The sequence below is a fragment of the Phoxinus phoxinus genome (assembly GCF_949152265.1).
Source record: "Phoxinus phoxinus genome assembly, chromosome: 10".
Taxonomy (NCBI): domain Eukaryota; kingdom Metazoa; phylum Chordata; class Actinopteri; order Cypriniformes; family Leuciscidae; genus Phoxinus; species Phoxinus phoxinus.
Genome location: NC_136885.1, coordinates 12,290,602 through 12,308,544, shown reverse-complemented (window position 1 = coordinate 12,308,544; position 17,943 = coordinate 12,290,602). Strand labels below are relative to the sequence as shown.

Here is a 17,943-nt window from a genome sequence, read left to right as displayed (position 1 = left end):
CAGTCAATCTCATGTTCATCTTGAGTACCTATAGAGTAATAGTGCGTCCTTCATATCTCCAAAAAGTCTTTAGTTTCATCATATTTATAAAATAAAAATACAGCTTTCCGATTCTTACCGGAAAAAGCCGAGGTCCTTGATTCTGGGCGTGGGCGGAGCTATAGAGTCAAGCGGGAGCGCCCGGGAAGGTTTGCTTATTATCGATCGTGGTGCGGTAGGCCATATTACTATATATATATATACATATAGTATTTGGTTTGCAAATCCAGCGACGACCTCGGCCTTGTTAATAAAACATTCGTCACTGAAATGACCAGAACACAAAACCGCACTTGCCACACTCCTTTGCTGTCCCGGAAATACAAACTGCATCCACTGTTCCAGTAACACTGGGTTCTTTGGGAAGCTGAACAAGGTAAACTTTCCCTCACATCCCAAAACACACTTTTTTGGAGACATTCTTGACATCAACCATTCCTATTTAGCGCTGCTGATGATGATTTCCGGTAGTAGCGCGTCGATGCATAGATATTATATAGAGATATATGATGTCCATGCGCCGATGAGCGCGGTCTTTCTCTCCTCTGGTCGACGTGTGCGTGAACGCGCTTTTCCGAGAGCAATGCTCATATAAGGAGTTCCACTCTGGTCTACGTCATTAGATCTACGATAGAAAAAAACCAGCCGAAACGTGTTGCAATCCGGAAGTATGATTTTCAGCACAGAAATTCTCTGTTATTCGTTCAAAATAACTTTTCAAACTTTGGCCATTATTAGCATGAGAATCCATCTCTTTAACACTGTAAACAACTCTAAATACATGAAACACCATTGTACCCCCCCTTTAAAGTCAACATTTATGTGATGTAAGTTGAGTCAACGTCGTCTAGTTGCTACTGATGTCATTGATGAACAAATAATCCTGAATCTAGAGCTGAGCCTCTGATGCGGGTTGCCTTGTGCACAGCAATGGTATATGACACAGCACTCCTACATAACAGCTTATTTTTTTCAGTTAATTTGTCTTTGGGTCATTATATTTCTCACAGATTTCTGCTCGTTCTAAATCAGATACAGATAATGTAGCACAGTAAAGATTACATTTATATGAATCCATTAGAGAGAGAGTGATTATGTGTGAATTGCACCTGGCAGCGTCTCTCTACTAATAGTGAAGCTGTGAGTTTTAGTTACTTAGAAATATATGCTAGAACTTTTTAGTTTCTAAGCTACTGATCAATCACAGAAATTAAAGCTTCAGCATAAGTTCTGCCAGGAAGACTCAATTACTACGTCACTTTATTACCTTCACATCTAACCAATTATGTCCTAAAACTTGCTGTATAAAAGATCAGTACTTACACATGTTAGAGTTCGCAGATGCTGATGCAAAAATTACCTCCACCCTCCCCGCCACCAGCAGGATGGTCCTGCCTATACCTTCCGGGGGGGTCGGAAGGTACTGTAAACCACAGTAAATCACACCTGCCTAATTGTGACAGATGACATTTACTGATATCAACATTTCTAAAGGCTGTCTGAACAAAAGAGAGAAGAAAATGTCTTACTGGCAGTCTGTCAGACCTGCGGATCCCAGCATACACAGAGCCGAATCCGCCTCGTCCCAGCAATGGGCCCTTCGCATATGCTTCTGTAACATATACGATCACAAGAAATGTTTTTAAAAGAACACATGTTGCAGTATCTAATGACAAATCATTAAATAAATGACCCATAACTTTTAAATATAAACTTATTCTGACCTTTGCGAGAGCGTTTAGCAGGTCTTTTAAATGAAGTGGACGGACGTCCATCATCTTGGCTCCTCTGGCTGCCGCTCTGCCTCTTCCTCTTCCTGTCAGCCTGACCTGTGGAAACAGAAACAGACAACACAGAAGACAGAGGTGTTAAATACCCAGGTAGCTCCTGGCTCAGTGTCTGCGTCGGGTCTGGCAGCGGATCCGGATCGCGATCATCAGAACCGAGTCTCTCCTGACCAGCCGTCTGAGTGGAAGCAGCTCTGCTGGATCTGGAGCGGCCAGAGGATGGAATATTTCAGACATCACATGGTAATGTTTTAATAATAATCAATAATTCATGCCATTGGTCACATCAAATTTTACCGTACATGCATATATATATAGTTTTCTATTGGGTCTTGATTTGAATTGCAATTGAGCTAGAATCATGGCAAGAAATAAAAAACGTTTCAATTTTAGACATTTACTAAACCATTATACAACCTCATACCAACCATAATATACCAATAAACAAATGAAAAATTAAAACACTGACCTCTTTCACCCATGTGAGCCATCGCAATCAATCCTCCTCTAACCTGCAATAAAAACAATAAAAAAGAATAAATACAACTCTCAAAATAAAAGATAAACAAAACACCAAACTCCTAAAATAAGAAAGGGCATTTTTTTCCTGTAAGTATTCCTAATATCTTGGACATTTGAAAGTATAATTAGTTTTACCAGTTGAGACATTTGTACAACAATCCGTTTGAGGTAGCTTCGCCACTCCTCCCTTTAGCTTTTTTGCTCGCATTTTGGACAGAAGCAATGACTGGGCTCCAGACTGTAAGGCAATTCTAAAAAATAAAAAAATCTAAACACATTATGTTAGAAATGTATTGCTAAAACACAATGCTTTTTTTAATAATTTAAATTTGGCTCGGTGGCTAATACAATTTTTTTTCTGTGGTGTGACAAACTCAACACATACTTAATTTTTACTTTACAGGGACTTTAAGTGAAAATTAGCCTTGCCAAGTGGACACTTTTGCAAGGGGTAGGCGATATGGCAAAAAAGATCATATCACGATTTTTTTCAGGAAAATCACGATTCGCGATTTTATCACGCTTCCTTTTCATGTTGGTTTTACTATTTTGCAAGTGACTGAGCATTACAGCCAAACTAATCTCCCTATTTTAAAAACAAAGCCTTAGGTAACAAAATATAAAATAAAAAAGAATGGCGGTCATTTAGGCCAAAGTGGCGAAGATAAAACATCTTTGTCATTTTCTTTATTAATAAAAATTAAGAACAAAGATACACATACACAACTTAATAAACAAATTAAATAAACAGTGTTTTATTGTTTCAGCTACAGTAGGTGTATTTAACAGCATTGAAGAAAGTAATTGAATGAACAAATATGAAAATAAAACACAACATAGACTTCACTGTATAAATTGTACATTGATTCTTATTAAAGCTACTATTAAAGTTCTCAGTCAAGAGCAGTGAGTGATTTGCTCTTTGTATTTTGTTGTTTTAGTAACAAGGATAGTTCTCCCAAAAATTGTAATTGTCATTATTTACTCTCTCAAGCCGTTTCAAACCCGAATAAGTCTCCCTCTTCTGTTGAAAAGTTATTTGGAAGAATGTGGGTAACCAAACAGTTGATGTATGTACCCCAGTGACTTCCATAATAGTTTTTTCCTACTATGTTAGCCACACTCCTCAAAATATCTTCTTTTGTGTTCAGCACAAGAAAGAAATTAATACAGGTATGGAACAACATTAGAGTGAGTGAGTCAATAATGACAGAACTTTTATTTTTGAGGTAACTATCCCTTTAAGGACAAGCGGCAGCATGTTTACTATTAGGGCTACTGTCACTTTAAGATATGCACGCGACGAGTCTAATATGGGCCTACAAGCATTTGACAAGCAGATTTTCTCAAAAAAAAAATCTATTGTTCTTTCACTTTAGACATAACCAACTTTGTTTATGTAAACCTTGTGTGTATTTGACAGAATTAGCGCAATAAGACACGAAAGATAACTTAGTCCAGTAACTAGGCGCTGTTAGACAGGCTTTTAGTGCATGTGCGTCGGGTGTATTAACTTATGTGCTCAGAAAAGCGCTCGTTAGAACAGCGCATCAGCAGAGAATGACATGTTTAACCGGCAAGGCTTTAAAGCACATGCAAATAATATTTTTTTATGAACTACAGCGTCCCGTTCCTCTGCATTTCATGTGAATATACGTCGCGTTGTACTGTATGTTGAGACGGAGGCGCCAGAACTACAACTGATAACGTTAGATGCTCTTCAACGTGATATCGCACGACACCCCTTTTACACGAATAATTCCAGGGATTGTAAAACTAATACTAACTGTTCAGAAAGAATAAATCTCACATGTATTAAAGAAAACATCAAAGATGAAGCTATACATTTGTTGAGTGTGCTCTGCTGTAACTTACTCATGCACGCGACTTCTGGTGTGCGTGCGGTGCCATTGATTGATTCGAATGTTAGTTGCTATAGCGACGCGTTGTATGATTTCGGACTGCATATCAACAATCAAACAAATCGACATCTGTTGGTTTAAAGACGAGGCGATTTAAGAGACTTTTGCAGAGTATTTTGAGATTTTGAAGCTGTTCGGAGGATTGCTGAGAGGACACTTTAGAAAGAGATTGGAGGATATTTTCATCACATAGTTTTACTTTTGAAAGAGTTCATATTATTTCTGAGGAAACTTTTATTTTATTGTTATTTCTAGTTTTAGAGGGAGTTGCGAGTTTTATGTAATTTTTTTATTTTATTTTTTACATTACTCTTTTTTTTCGAGGAGTATTTCTGGGGAGATTTGTATTCTCTTTTTTTTGTTTGTTTTTTTTGTGCTTTTTGTATTGGTTTTATTGCAGGTTGGAGGAGGATATCGATGGCTCACATTAGTGAAAGAAGAGGTGAGTGTTTAATTTTTTATTGGTATGATGTTGTACTGTACAATGATAGACTAACTTAATGTGAAGAAACGTGTTCGAGATAACCCATTTGATCCCTAAATGTTCCCAGCTAAGTGACCACATGTTACTTGATTTCTTGCATATGAAATAAACTTTTCAATTTGAGTAACGTTAACTAGTAACAATTTTTAATTGACCACTGACATTGATTATTGATTATTATAATGCAAACTACTAACTAGGCCTATGTGATTTTTTGAAATATTCCAGCCTCAGGCCGCTCCAGATCCAGCAGAGCTGCTTCCACTCAGACGGCTGGTCAGGAGAGACTCGGTTCTGATGATCGCGATCAGGTTCTGCTGCCAGACCCGACGCAGACACCGAGCCAGGAGCTACCTGGGTATTTAGCACCTCTGTCTTCTGTGTTGTCTGTTTCTGTTTCCACAGGTCAGGCTGACAGGAAGAGGAAGAGGCAGAGCGGCAGCCAGAGGAGCCAAGATGATGGACGTCCGTCCACTTCATTTAAAAGACCTGCTAAACGCTCTCGCAGAGGTCAGAATAAGCTTATATTTAAAAGTTATGGGTCAATTATTTAATGATTTGTCATTGAAAATAGAAAGGTGAAAATAATAAAGTAATTATTTGATGTGACTTGCTGACATTGATTACTGATTACATTTTTTTATTTTTTTATGTCTGAAATATTCCAGCCTCAGGCCGCTCCAGATCCAGCAGAGCTGCTTCCACTCAGACGGCTGGTCAGGAGAGACTCGGTTCTGATGATCGCGATCAGGTTCTGCTGCCAGACCCGACGCAGACACTGAGCCAGGAGCTTCCTGGGTATTTAGCACCTCTGTCTTCTGTGTTGTCTGTTTCCACAGGTCAGGCTGACAGGAAGAGGAAGAGGCAGAGCGGCAGCCAGAGGAGCCAAGATGATAGACGTCCGTCCACTTCATTTAAAAGACCTGCTAAACGCTCTCGCAAAGGTCAGAATAAGTTTATATTTAAAAGTTATGGGTCAATTATTTAATAATTTGTCATTAGATACTGCAACATGTGTTCTTTTAAAAACATTTCTTGTGATCGTATATGTTACAGAAGCATATGCGAAGGGCCCATTGCTGGGACGAGGCGGATTCGGCTCTGTGTATGCTGGGATCCGCAGGTCTGACAGACTGCCAGTAAGACATTTTCTTCTCTCTTTTGTTCAGACAGCCTTTAGAAATGTTGATATCAGTAAATGTCATCTGTCACAATGAGTGTGATTTACTGTGGTTTACCCGTCTACAGGTTGCCATCAAGTACGTCTCTAAAGACAGGACCCAAGAGAGGCTGAAAGTTGTAAGTTCCAGTGTGAATCTGTTGTTTCATCCGTTTCGTTCAGCCCTGGATATAATGGAGCATTTGTCCCTGCAGGAAGGTCAGGGTCTGCTGCCGCTGGAGGTTGCATTGATGACCCGGGTCAATTCAGCTCCTGCCTGCCCCAACGTCCTGCAGCTCGTGGAGTGGTTTGACCGTCGCAGTCGCTACAGCATGATCCTGGAACGGCCAGTTCCCTGCCAAGATCTGCAGAGTTTCTGCGAGGAGAACGGTGTGGATGAGGGCTTGGCCAAGAAAGTGCTGGTGCAGCTGATCACCGCGCTGAAACACTGCGAGAGCCGCGGAGTCCTGCACCGGGACGTCAAGCCAGAGAACCTGCTGATTTCCACAGCGTCCCATGACATCAAGCTGCTGGACTTTGGTTGTGGAGACCTGCTTAAGGACTCGGCCTACACATACTATGCAGGTTAGTTTTGCGTTACAGCAAGAAATGCTCTGTGGATGTTTGTGAACTTTTGATGAATTTGTTTGGACTGGAACCTTTTCAGTGGATGTTTTTGCTCTTCTTGGGTCTCTCAGGTAGTCTTGAATACGCTCCTCCTGAGTGGTTTGATCAGCACTGCTATCATGCAGGACCGGCTACTGTTTGGTCAGTGGGGGTGACGCTCTACAACATCCTGTGCTTTCCCTTCAGAGCCGCACAGAGGGTCTCCTTCAAAAGCCGACTGCTCTTCCCTAGAGAACTGTCTATAGGCAAGAGATAGCAAACATTCAGAAGTAGAAACCCAGGATAAGTTTGTTCTTTTGTGTTCCTGAAGATTGTATTGTGTGTAACAGAGTGCCGTCAGTTGATTAGCTGGTGTCTCAGTGACGCGGCAGGAGATCGTCCCAGTTTAGACGACATTGAGCGCCATCCTTGGCTACACTGAACAGGTGGCCAGTGACATTACACTTATCTGAATCACAGCAGACATGGCTTGGATTGTATTGTTAGGATTAGTGTAGATAAACTGTTTTGATTATTTGTATAGGGTGAGCAGGAGAGACACAGGAACTGCAGAGATCTTCCTGATCACCTATAGAAAGAGAAGTGGACCGTGAACTACAGTTTACATCCTCTTCTCCGTTCTGTGTGGATGCTGGAGGAGCTGAACACACAGCGGCAGCTGAAACCAGAGCCCGGGCCAGAGATCAGCTAGTCGAGAGTAGCAAAGCATGTAGTTAGTACCCCAATAAGAAAAAATTGGGACAGAGTGTAAAAAAGCATAACAGTCTGAGGCAAGGTCTAAACTAGCATAATGCATTTTTATTATTTTTAAAATTAGGACCAATAAAATAAAAGTAAAAAAAAAGTCCAGTAGGTGGAGATAGACACATAGAATGCATCTATAAACTAAAGACTAGAAACTCAATTTTTAATACAACATTTTTTTTATGCTCAGAACAATAACTAACATATTTTACGGTGAGATAGAGGTCGACACGTGAAAGTCATTGCACTGCAGAGTGTAAACCAGCATAATGAGTTTTATTTATTACAACAGGGAAAAGAAACAAGTAACAGAGAAACAGGATAAAGAAATAGAAAATAGAGCTTTAGTTAAACTAAACCCGTCTTAAAAAAACAAGAGACCCAGGATCAGCGAGTCATGACTAGGGCTGCAACTAATCATTATTTTGACTAATCTGTCAAATATATCTTATTAATTGGATAAAAATATATATATATATATATATATATGTCCAGCAGATCTTATTATAAACAAGTTATTTCATCCTACACAATGTTGTCCTCAAAACAATGTTAAAACTAAAATAAATAAACTATTAAAATAAAACCTATGGACACAAATATAGTGAATGTGACTAGGCAATGTTAAAATTTTAATGCAAAAGCGTTAAAATATAAACATTACATTCTTAAACTTGCCCACTATAACACAGAAAAACAAAAGCACAGACTAAACACACACATTTACTTATTTGGAAATAGTAATTTGTATTACTCTTATTTTATTATATTTATCATATTTATTATTATATGTATCATATTTTATTATATTACTATTACAACAGTCACATTTTCTGCTCTCATCAAAATGCAAATGTAGTATTGTATTCCTAGCAGCCAATAAAAGGCATATTTAATGTAGCAAAATTATATTTTAGTCAGAATTATTGCTATTATTAAGAGTCTACCTTAATAAATAAAAAAGTGAGAGTAGGAAGTGAGGCCAAAAACACTTCTGTTTTATGGATATCTAAAAAAAAAAATTATTCCTTAGTCATTGTTAGTAAAACGGCAAATAATATCTAATAATAAAAAACAAAAAGGGATAATACTAAATTAAAAGACTGGTCAAAAATAGGGGGTTTAACTAAATGGGAATTTAAGTTAGACCAAATCTTCTGAATGGATTCACAAGAATTATTTTTTTATTAAAGTTTCATCATCATGACTAGGAAAATTTAAATGTACAGGGTGTATTTTGTGCTAGATTTTAATGTGGACTTGTTGGGAATAAAGTATTAATGGGTCAACAACTGCTTTTCTCCAGTCATTCCAATGGGATCTATCTCTAGAGACAATTTGTTCTTCTTTTTTTCTTTTCTTTGAAACATCTGTCGGATATGTTCATTATTAGATTTCTCATTATAAATAGTTATGCTATTTAATAACAAAGCAAACTCTTTAATATCACTCTGGTTATAGTAAGTGACTCTTTTGTGCCTTTTGTTAATTAATTGTGAGGAATAGCAGTTTGCCTGAAGGTGGTAGCCAGTGTGTGCTTTGTGTGGTGAGGAGGTGAGGCCCTCTTGGTTAGCCTTACGTCTGGCGGGCTGACCCGGGTTGCCCAGACTCAATTTAAACTCTTCCATCTGGCGGAGTTTTAACTGGGTCCTCGTTGGATCTTGCGACTTGCGGACTAACCTGGACAACCCTTCTACCATTTGGAGATGGCGCTAGCGACTTGCGGAGCCTGTCTTTTATGGCATGTATATATTGTATATTTACATGTTTGGCGTGGTGCGGAGGTGAGGCCCATCTTGGTTAGCCTTGCGTAAATAGTATATATTATTACCCGTAATTTTCATATTTTAATGATAATAAGCCATTTAATCAGCTCTATTTTTGTTCACATTTTCATTCACAAACTTACAGGACAAGCATATAGGCTAGATTGTTTTGTTTTTTTTATTCTGTCAAAATGACGGATGGCTTTCAGATTTTTCTGTCACTGCTAAAAAACATTCTATCAATGATGGAACATTTTCTGTCAACGCGACTGTTACGATCTTTAAAGGTCTAGGAGATGGAACACAACATTCAGATATCACACTACTACTGGTAGACTTATCACCTAAATCAGCATACATGGGGGCGGCCATGTTGTTGTTGTTGTTGTTCTTCTTCTTCTTCTTCTATTTCTTGGCAGATGACTCTTTTGTAGTACATCGCCACCAACTGTACAGGAGTGTGTAATACCATAAACGGCATAGAGTCTATTAATAAAAAATAAAAAATAAATGAGGGCAACTATATTATTTTCATTAAACCAGTGTTATTAAGATAAATAAATAAAGAAGACCGGAATGGACTTTTGTCGTGCTTTTTGTACCTGTGCTGTGTTGCATCATGGGAGTGGGAGATACCAAGAATGGTGGGTAAGGGGTGGAATTGTTTTGATTAAGTTATTTATGTTAATTATTGTTGATTGATATAATTATAATTCTACTTTCTATAATTATTGTTGAACTGAAGTTTGTGCTGTGTTATTTAAATTTGTGTGTTGAAGGAAATGGGGTTACTTGATCTTTAGCACATGTTTATGGTCTTTAATACTTTCCCATCTTATGATTGAGAAATGGTTGTACCCATGTGTATAAATGCTCACATAAGGAAGTGGTCAGGGAGTCTATTACTGGTAGTGAGTGCAGTAGGCTATCTACCGAGTACTAGTCTGATTGAATTGTTATACCTGATCCAAGGTGAAGTCTCATGTATATTGAAGTCTTTTTTTCTTTTCTTTTTTTTTAAATGTTTTTGGCACCTGTGAGCACCTTGCACTTTCCTGGCTTGGGAGAACCGAGAATAAACTTAAAACTGGCATTTAACATCCTCCAATACTTCTTCGTTACACTACATTCTTATGCATCACTTTCTGTTAGGACTTTTACGTGGGTTTCCAAACTAATGGAAAAGCACCTAATGTTTTTTGGCTTTGCATCTCAAAGCCCAGACATGTAGAATATGGGAGATAGTTGTCACATGTACCGGTACTTACCAGATAGAGCTGAAACTCTTTTAATGTTGCTGTCAGCCTCTCTGACCAGTTTTCTCTTTTGGCGCTTTTCCAATCTGATCTGCTTCTGTTTTCTGGTCACATTTTAGTATTGGTACGGTATGCTTGGAACCTCAACAGAGGTGGTACCATTTAAAGCGAGCCGAGCCGTACCGTACCATACCATACCATGCAGTGGAAAAGAGCCAAAGGTTGCCGTTCCGAACCGTGCCATACCGTACCGTACCTTGCAGTGGAAAAGCGCCAATAGTCTTCTCATCAGTTTTGGAGGGAAAATGTTCTTGATATTGTCACTGTTGTTTCATACTTTCTCCACTTGTTGATGAATGTTGTCATTGTGTTGATATAGATATACTATGGTACACCTAATGGCTTGGAAATGTTGTAGTAGCGTGCAACCCAAGAAGATGCCAGAAAAATCTTTCAAGAACAGCTGAGATTTATTTGGTGTTAATCAGAGTCACTTCAGATGACAGGCGTGTACTATTAAACATGAGCTTGATTATATTTTTTTCAGTGGGATTGCATAGGTTATTATTACACATTAAAGGTGCAAATGTTAGATTTTTCTTTCTTTCTTTCTTTCTTTCTTTCTTTCTTTCTTTCTTTCTTTCTTTCTTTCTTTCTTTCTTTCTTTCTTTCTTTCTTTCTTTCTTTCTTTGACAAAACCTAACTGTTTTAACAAAGGTTTGTAGACATTTTACAACCACTGTACATGATTGTAAGATGTTTTAAAAGCTATTAAAATTATGACAAAATGACAATGTTTTTGGTGAGTTTTTAATGTAATACATCTCTCAAAATATAAAAATTATTACATTGTGAGCTCAAGATTTTATTACATTGAGAAAATTATTACATTATGAACATTTTATTACAATTATTATGTAACATTTATTATGTTATGTGTCGTTTTTACATTATGTGCAGTTTTTACATTATGAGTTGCTATAGGGTCAAAGTAGACGTTTGAAGACCATAGGATGGCATTATGCAAATGTGATACCGTGTTACATACGGAAGAGTTCCTGACGACTCGTTAGCCTATTCTTTCTTCTGGGAGACAATAGCTTTCTTTATCGTGCACTTTCGACTTTCCAACTTTGCAGACCGTTTACATTCACAGACAGCTATATTACTGCATGAAATATTCGAAAAAGCATAATAGAGGCACTTTAAAGGTGCAGTGTGTAATTTTTAGCGCCATCTAGTGGTGAGATTTGCGAATTGCAAACAGAGAGTCACTTACGGCCCTTTTCAAACTCGAATGAGAAGCTACGGTGGCCGACGTAGGATAAAAGATTTCGTTGTCTGAGTCAGCAGAGAGTAGCAAATCAAGCAATGAGTTTTCTTTATATTATATTTTATATTAAATTATATGTAGCTTAATTATTCAGTAAAACCACATGTTATTGCGATTGTTATTTTTACTTGTTCATCATTGTGTTAGTCTTTTATTCACTGACTTTACCATAGCTTGTTTCCATGCTAGTTAGTATAAGATAAGAGCTATGTGGATAAGAGCATCAAAGCAGCTGTAAGGGGAAATAGCTAACGTTAAGATGTCCAAGGTGTCGTTCAGACAGGATGTTTTTCTCCACGTTTGCAGAGTCAGGGACAACCTGAGTATGTAACGGAATAAGAGGGAAATAGACACGCATATTCATGCGTGACAATTTTTATTTTTTTTACTTTTTGCAGGCAAAATATTTTTAAGTAATTCTATGAATTACACTGCAAATCAAAAGTAATACTACCCACCGGATGAAGAAGGGTTGGCTTTCCACAGAACATAAAATATTAATTAGGGCCCAAGCCTTGAAAAGGCGAAGGCCCTATTGTTTTTCTAAGGATTATTATTCTTCTTCTTCTTTATTATTATTATTAGGGCCCAAGCCTTGAAAAGTCGAAGGCCCTATTGTTTTCCTTCGGATTATTCTTCATTATTATTATATTACTACCTTTTGGGCACTTTTGGGGGCCTTAACGTGCTCAAAAACTCTTGAAACTTTGCACAAATGTCAGAACCCGCGGCCATTAGAGCCGGACTGAAGCTGGTACCCGGGCGTGGCAGGGGGGCTCGACAGCGCCCCCTGGAACGCGGTCCGAAAACTTGGTCCATAAATCAAACACGCTTGCGTGTAATAATATGAAACTCGGTACACTTATAGATCTCATCGGTTCATATATCCTTCGTGCTCTGACTTTTTACCCCAGCCCAACAGGAAGTCGGCTATTTGCCGTAGTTTAAAAAACACATGCAATGGAATTTAAAATACTCCTCCTAGACGATTCAACCAATCACCACGAAACTCGGTGTGCATGAAGTCAAGACATGGAGGATGATAAATTGCGAGGGGATTTTTGAAATCTCGAACGGTTTGGCCGTGGCGAGGAAACGAATTTATGGCGAATATTGGAAACAGGAAGTGTGTTATAACATCCTCATACATTAATTGATCTTGATGAAACTTCAGCAGTGTGTTCGTTGTAAGAGGCCGATCGCATGGATGTGACTATTGTGAGTCAAAGTTATAGCGCCACCAACTGGCAGCAGGAAGTGTGTCACTTTCAAAATGCTTTGAATTCACCCTCTTATTTTTACCCGATTTGCTTCAAACTTTATGTGTATAATGTAAACACACGGCAGATGTAGACCTGTGAAAGAATTATTGATATCTTAAATACTGTTGCCATGGCAACGCTTTAAACTTTTATATTCTTTTTGGGTGCATTTGAGGCTCTTAACATGCTTCAAATTGCATGAAACTCAACATGCATATCAGATTTATTAGGTACTAGGCATGTGTGAAGTTTCAGAAACGGGCGTGGTAAGGGGCTCAGTAGCGCCACCTTTAGTCAAAAATGGGGTATTAGTTTTACCTACAGTAACAAAAATCGGTATTTATATTTATCTCCCCGAGCCGGACAACTTTCTAATTTACAGTCATTAGCTCCGACCAACAGGAAGTCAGATATTTTGGTTTGAATGTGATTTGATGGGAATTTTGCCAGTCTCTCTCAGGGCCCTATTTTAACGATCTGAAACGCAAGTGTCAAAGTGCAAAGCGCAAGTAACTTTGTGGGCGGATCCCGGCGCTGTTGCTATTTTCCCAGCGGGATAAATGACTCTTGCGCCCGACGCAAATGTAAAAGGGGTTGGTCTGAAGTAGCTTCATTATTCATAGGTGTGGTTTGGGCGTAACGTGAAATAAACCAATCAGAGCGCCATCTCACATTCCCTTTAAGAGCAGGCGCGCTTGTTCCATGGCGGATCGCTATTATAACGGCGGATTTGCCGGCGCACGCCAGGAGCAGTTCACAGCCGAGGAAACCGACGTTCTCGTCAGGGCTGTAAAACACAGAGAAGTGACATTGGGGATGATGGGAGAAACCCACCCAAATTAGGTTCGGTTAAACAGGCGTATAATTTGGGTAAATGTGTAGCCTAATCTAGATTTTTTTTTTTTTTTTATCTAGATAGATCTTTTTCACATCTTCACGGACACAACAATGATTTCCCTCGTGTGTTAATATTTTTCCTTGTAATAATGTATGATTTGCAAAAATGAAAACTGCTGCATCTGTTTATATTAGAGAATCAAAGTGGATGCGCGTTAACATTATGGCCAAGCACGCGCCCTTAAAATACCATATCACTAACGCGCAACGCGCCACTGTCTTTAGACTGTTTATTTTCTGATCAATGGCGCAATTGCTTTCTAAAACTGGAAAATAGCACCATGGAAGTTTTGCGCCGGAACACGCCTTCTCTTTGCGCTGAACCGCCCCCGCGAGCGCAAGTTCATTCCCTAATTTACCGACGTGCGTCTGTGGAGGGAAAAGTCCGCTGTGCGCGGGTGCAAAATAGGAATGATACATGCGTCGGTGTTCAAAGTCAATTGCGCTGGGTGCAAGATAGGGCCCTCAGTGTCTGTGTGTGTGAGAGAGGAGGGGGGCTTTATTTTAACCCTTTCTCTGCTGTGTGGGACTTCTCGGGAACTTTTGGGGCCCTTAACGTGCTCGAAAACTCTTGAAACTTTGCACACAGGTCAGAACCTGCGACCATCAGGGCTGGGCTGAAGCTGGTACCCGGGCGTGGCAGGGGAGCTCAACAGCGCCCCCTTGAACGTGGTCCGAAAAACTTGGTCCATATATCAAACACGTTTGCATGTAATAATATGAAACTCGGTACACATATAGATTTAATCGGGCCGAACAACTTTCGTGCTCTAAGTTTTACGCCAGTCCAACAGGAAGTCGGCTATCATGGGCTGTATGAAAATGCATGCCCCTGGAATTTGATATACTCCTCCAAGAAAAATTATCCTATCGCCACCAAACTCGGTCAGCATGAAGTCAAGACATTGAGGACGCTAAATTGCGGACGGATTTTTGATATCTCGAACGGTTTGGCTGTGGCGAGGAAACAAAGTTATGGCGAGAAAAGAAAAACACAATGTGTTATAACGTCTTCATACATTTATTGATCTTGATGAAACTTCAGCAGTGTGTTTGTTGTAAGAGGGCGATCACATGGATGTGACTATTGTGAGTCAAAGTTATAGCGCCACCAACTGGCAGCAGGAAGTGTGTTACTTTCAAGATACTTTTGACTAAAGTGGGTGGGTTATTTTTACCTACAGTCACAAAACTCGGTCTGTATATTGTGCTTATCGATCCGGACAACTTTCTCATTTACAGTCATAAGCTCCGACCAACAGGAAGTCAGATATTTTGGTTTGAATGTGGTTTTGTCTCTCTCTGACAGAGTTCCCCCTGCCATTCTCTGTGTGTGTGTGTGTGTGTGTGTGTGTGTGTGTGTGTGTGTGTGTGCGTGTGTGTGTGTGGGGGGAGGGAGGGAGGGCACACACACAGACAGCCCCCCCCCCCCCCCTTTTCTGTGTGTGTTTGGAGGGGAGCAGAAAGACTCACACTGATGCAAGCTCTAAAGCAGACTTCTTCTCGACAGTCAAAGCGGGGTTACGTTATTGCCCGTCGTGCACAGGAACCCGAAAGGCAACGCGGTGGCGGCTTTTTATATATATATATATATATATATATATATAAATATAAATAAATATAGCTGCAAGCAGCGATGGAGGGCCCAAGCCGGTGGCAGCGCCAGCCCGGTGCCTTTAGTGTAACTAAAGGCACCAGGGTGGCGGTGCCACCGGCTTGGGCCCGTAATCGCTGCTTGCAGCTATATTTATTTATATTTATTATTATTTTACTACCTTTTGGGCACTTTTGGGGGCCTTAACGTGCTCAAAAACTCTTGAAACTTTGCACAAATGTCAGAACCCGCGGCCATTAGGGCCCGACTGAAGCTGGGACCCGGGCGTGCCAGGGGGGCTCGCCAGCGCCCCCTGGAATGGGATTCAAAAACATGTCCATATCTCAAACATGCTTGCATGTAATAATATGAAACTCGGTACACGTATAGATCTCATTGGGCCGAACAACTTTCGTGCTCTAAGTTTTACGCCAGTCCAACAGGAAGTCGGTTATTATGGGTTGTATGGAAACGCATGTTCTGGCATTTGAAACACTTGTCCTAGAGAATTCATCGGATGACCACGAAACTCGGTGTGCATGAAGTCAAGACATGGAGGATGATAAATTGCGAGGGGATTTTTGATATCTCGAACGGTTTGGCCGTGGCGAGGAAACGAATTTATGGCGAATATTGGAAACAGGAAGTGTGTTATAACATCCTCATACATTAACTGATCTTGATGAAACTTCAGCAGTGTGTTCGCTGTAAGAGGCCGATCACATGGATGTGACTATTGTGAGTCAAAGTTATAGCGCCACCAACTGGCAGCAGGAAGTGTGTCACTTTCAAAATGCTTTGAAATCACCCTCTTATTTTTACCCGATTTGCTTCAAACTTCATCTGTATAATGTAAACACACGGCAGATGTAGACCTGTGAAAGGATTATTTATATCTTAAATACTGTTGCCATGGCAACGCATCAAACTTTAATGTTCTTTTTTAAAGTTTTTGAGACTCTTAGCATACTTGAAATTGCATGAAACTCGACAGACACTTTACATTTATTGCCTAGTACACTTGTGCAAAGTTTTAGAAACGGGCGTGGTAAGGGGCTCAGTAGCGCCACCTTTAGTCAAAAATGGGGTATTAGTTTTACCTACAGTAACAAAAATCGGTATCTATATTTATCTCCATGAGCCGGACAACTTTCTAGTTTACAGTCATTAGCTCCGACCAACAGGAAGTCAGATATTTTGGTTTGAATGTGATTTGATGGGAATTTTGCCAGTCTCTCTCAGTGTCTGTGTGTGTGAGAGAGGAGGGGGGCTTTATTTTAACCCTTTCTCTGCTGTGTGGGACTTCTCGGGCACTTTTGGGGCCCTTAACGTGCTCGAAAACTCTTGAAACTTTGTACACAGGTCAGAACCTGCGGCCATCAGGGCCGGCCTGAAGCTGGTACCCGGGCGTGGCAGGGGGGCTCGGCAGCGCCCCCTGGAATGGGATTCAAAAACATGTCCATATATCAAACACGCTTGCATGTAATAATATGAAACTCGGTACACATATAGATCTCATCGGGCCGAACAACTTTCGTGCTCTAAGTTTTACGCCAGTCCAACAGGAAGTCGGCTATTATGGAAACGCATGTTCTGGCATTTGAAACACTTCTCCCAGAGAATTCATCCGATGACCACGAAACTCGGTGTGCATGAAGTCAAGACATGGAGGATGCTAAATTGCGGACGGATTTTTGATATCTCGAACGGTTTGGCCGTGGCGAGGAAACGAATTTATGATTAAAAAAGGATGCATAAAGTGTGTTATAACTTAGTTATAGTTTTACCTACAGTTACAAAACTCAGCGTGTATATTGATCTTATCAAGCCGAACAACTTTCTAATTTACAGTCATTAGCTCCGACCAACAGAAAGTCAGATATTGTGGTTTGAATGTGAATTGTGTCTCTCTCTGTCTCTCTGCCATTCTGTGTGTGTGTGTCTGTCTGTGTGGGGTGGGGAGGGGAGGGGGGGATCTGTGTATAGCCCCTTTCACACAGAGATTCCGGAAAATACACGGATAAAGTGACCCGGGATTTGACCCGGGTTCGTTTGAAAATGGTTCATTCACACTGCCAGTGATTTGCCGGAATCAGAGAGCGCGTTCACACACAACCCGGGTATGTCCCGGATAGACGCGTGACGTTATGATGTGACGTATAAGGTACGCACGCTCGATCATTTTTTTTCGGATTCGGTCGTACACTAACGCATCACGTAACGTTCCACAAAGCTGGCGAACGATCTCAGCTTCGGCGCGGATTGCAAGGAGCTCTCGGGTCTCTGCTTCAGTCCAGTTTGCAGACATCTTTTCGTTCTTTCTTGTATCGATGACGAACACAAACTTTCTTCTAACAGAGTAACAGAGTCGCACGATAACTGTCATTGCGAAGGCTCGTGCATCATCACTACGACACACCCCTTACGGCATTTGTCCTGGCTTTTGTTCACACAGCGCGCGTTCCGGGTCTGAACACGGCAATGTTACTAGGTCCCCAACCCGGCATCGATCCCGGCATTAAACCCGGGTCGTGTTTGCGTTCACACAGAA

At 40.3% G+C, this 17,943-nt stretch overlaps 2 protein-coding genes across 4 annotated transcripts in view; one reads left to right on the top strand and one right to left on the bottom strand.

Moving 5' to 3' along the window:
• ccka (cholecystokinin a) overlaps positions 1-2,039 on the bottom strand; it is a 49,295-nt gene extending 47,256 nt beyond the window's left edge. The window contains exons 1-2 of the mRNA XM_079626363.1: positions 1,764-2,039; positions 1,569-1,651 (exon numbers count right to left, since the gene is read on the bottom strand). The gene's annotated coding sequence lies outside the window, so the exon portion shown is untranslated. The remainder of the gene's footprint in view (positions 1-1,568; positions 1,652-1,763) is intronic.
• Positions 2,040-4,586: 2,547 nt separating this feature from the next.
• Positions 4,587-9,113, top strand: LOC307005637 (serine/threonine-protein kinase pim-3-like). Of its 3 annotated transcripts, XM_079625984.1 has the most exons (9): positions 4,587-4,712; positions 4,983-5,264; positions 5,423-5,698; positions 5,811-5,893; positions 6,003-6,053; positions 6,129-6,498; positions 6,612-6,785; positions 6,870-6,965; positions 7,064-9,113. In XM_079625984.1, exons 1-8 carry the CDS (start codon positions 4,688-4,690, stop codon positions 6,959-6,961), a joined length of 1,353 nt encoding a protein of 450 aa, XP_079482110.1. In that variant the 5' UTR covers positions 4,587-4,687; the 3' UTR covers positions 6,962-6,965; positions 7,064-9,113. The 3 variants fall into 3 exon arrangements, with proteins under 3 accessions (XP_079482110.1, XP_079482109.1, XP_079482111.1); XM_079625983.1 differs by having other exon boundaries at positions 6,870-9,113; XM_079625985.1 differs by lacking the exon at positions 5,423-5,698 and having other exon boundaries at positions 6,870-9,113.
• Positions 9,114-17,943: the final 8,830 nt, after the last annotated feature.

Bases quoted from the DNA above. Each gene is read 5' to 3' on its own strand.
- LOC307005637 (XM_079625984.1), top strand. From the start codon at position 4,688: ATGGCTCACATTAGTGAAAGAAGAG. The intron at 4,713-4,982 runs GTGAGTGTTTAA...GAAATATTCCAG, and splicing joins TCACATTAGTGAAAGAAGAG to CCTCAGGCCGCTCCAGATCC. The intron at 5,265-5,422 runs GTCAGAATAAGC...GAAATATTCCAG, and splicing joins TGCTAAACGCTCTCGCAGAG to CCTCAGGCCGCTCCAGATCC.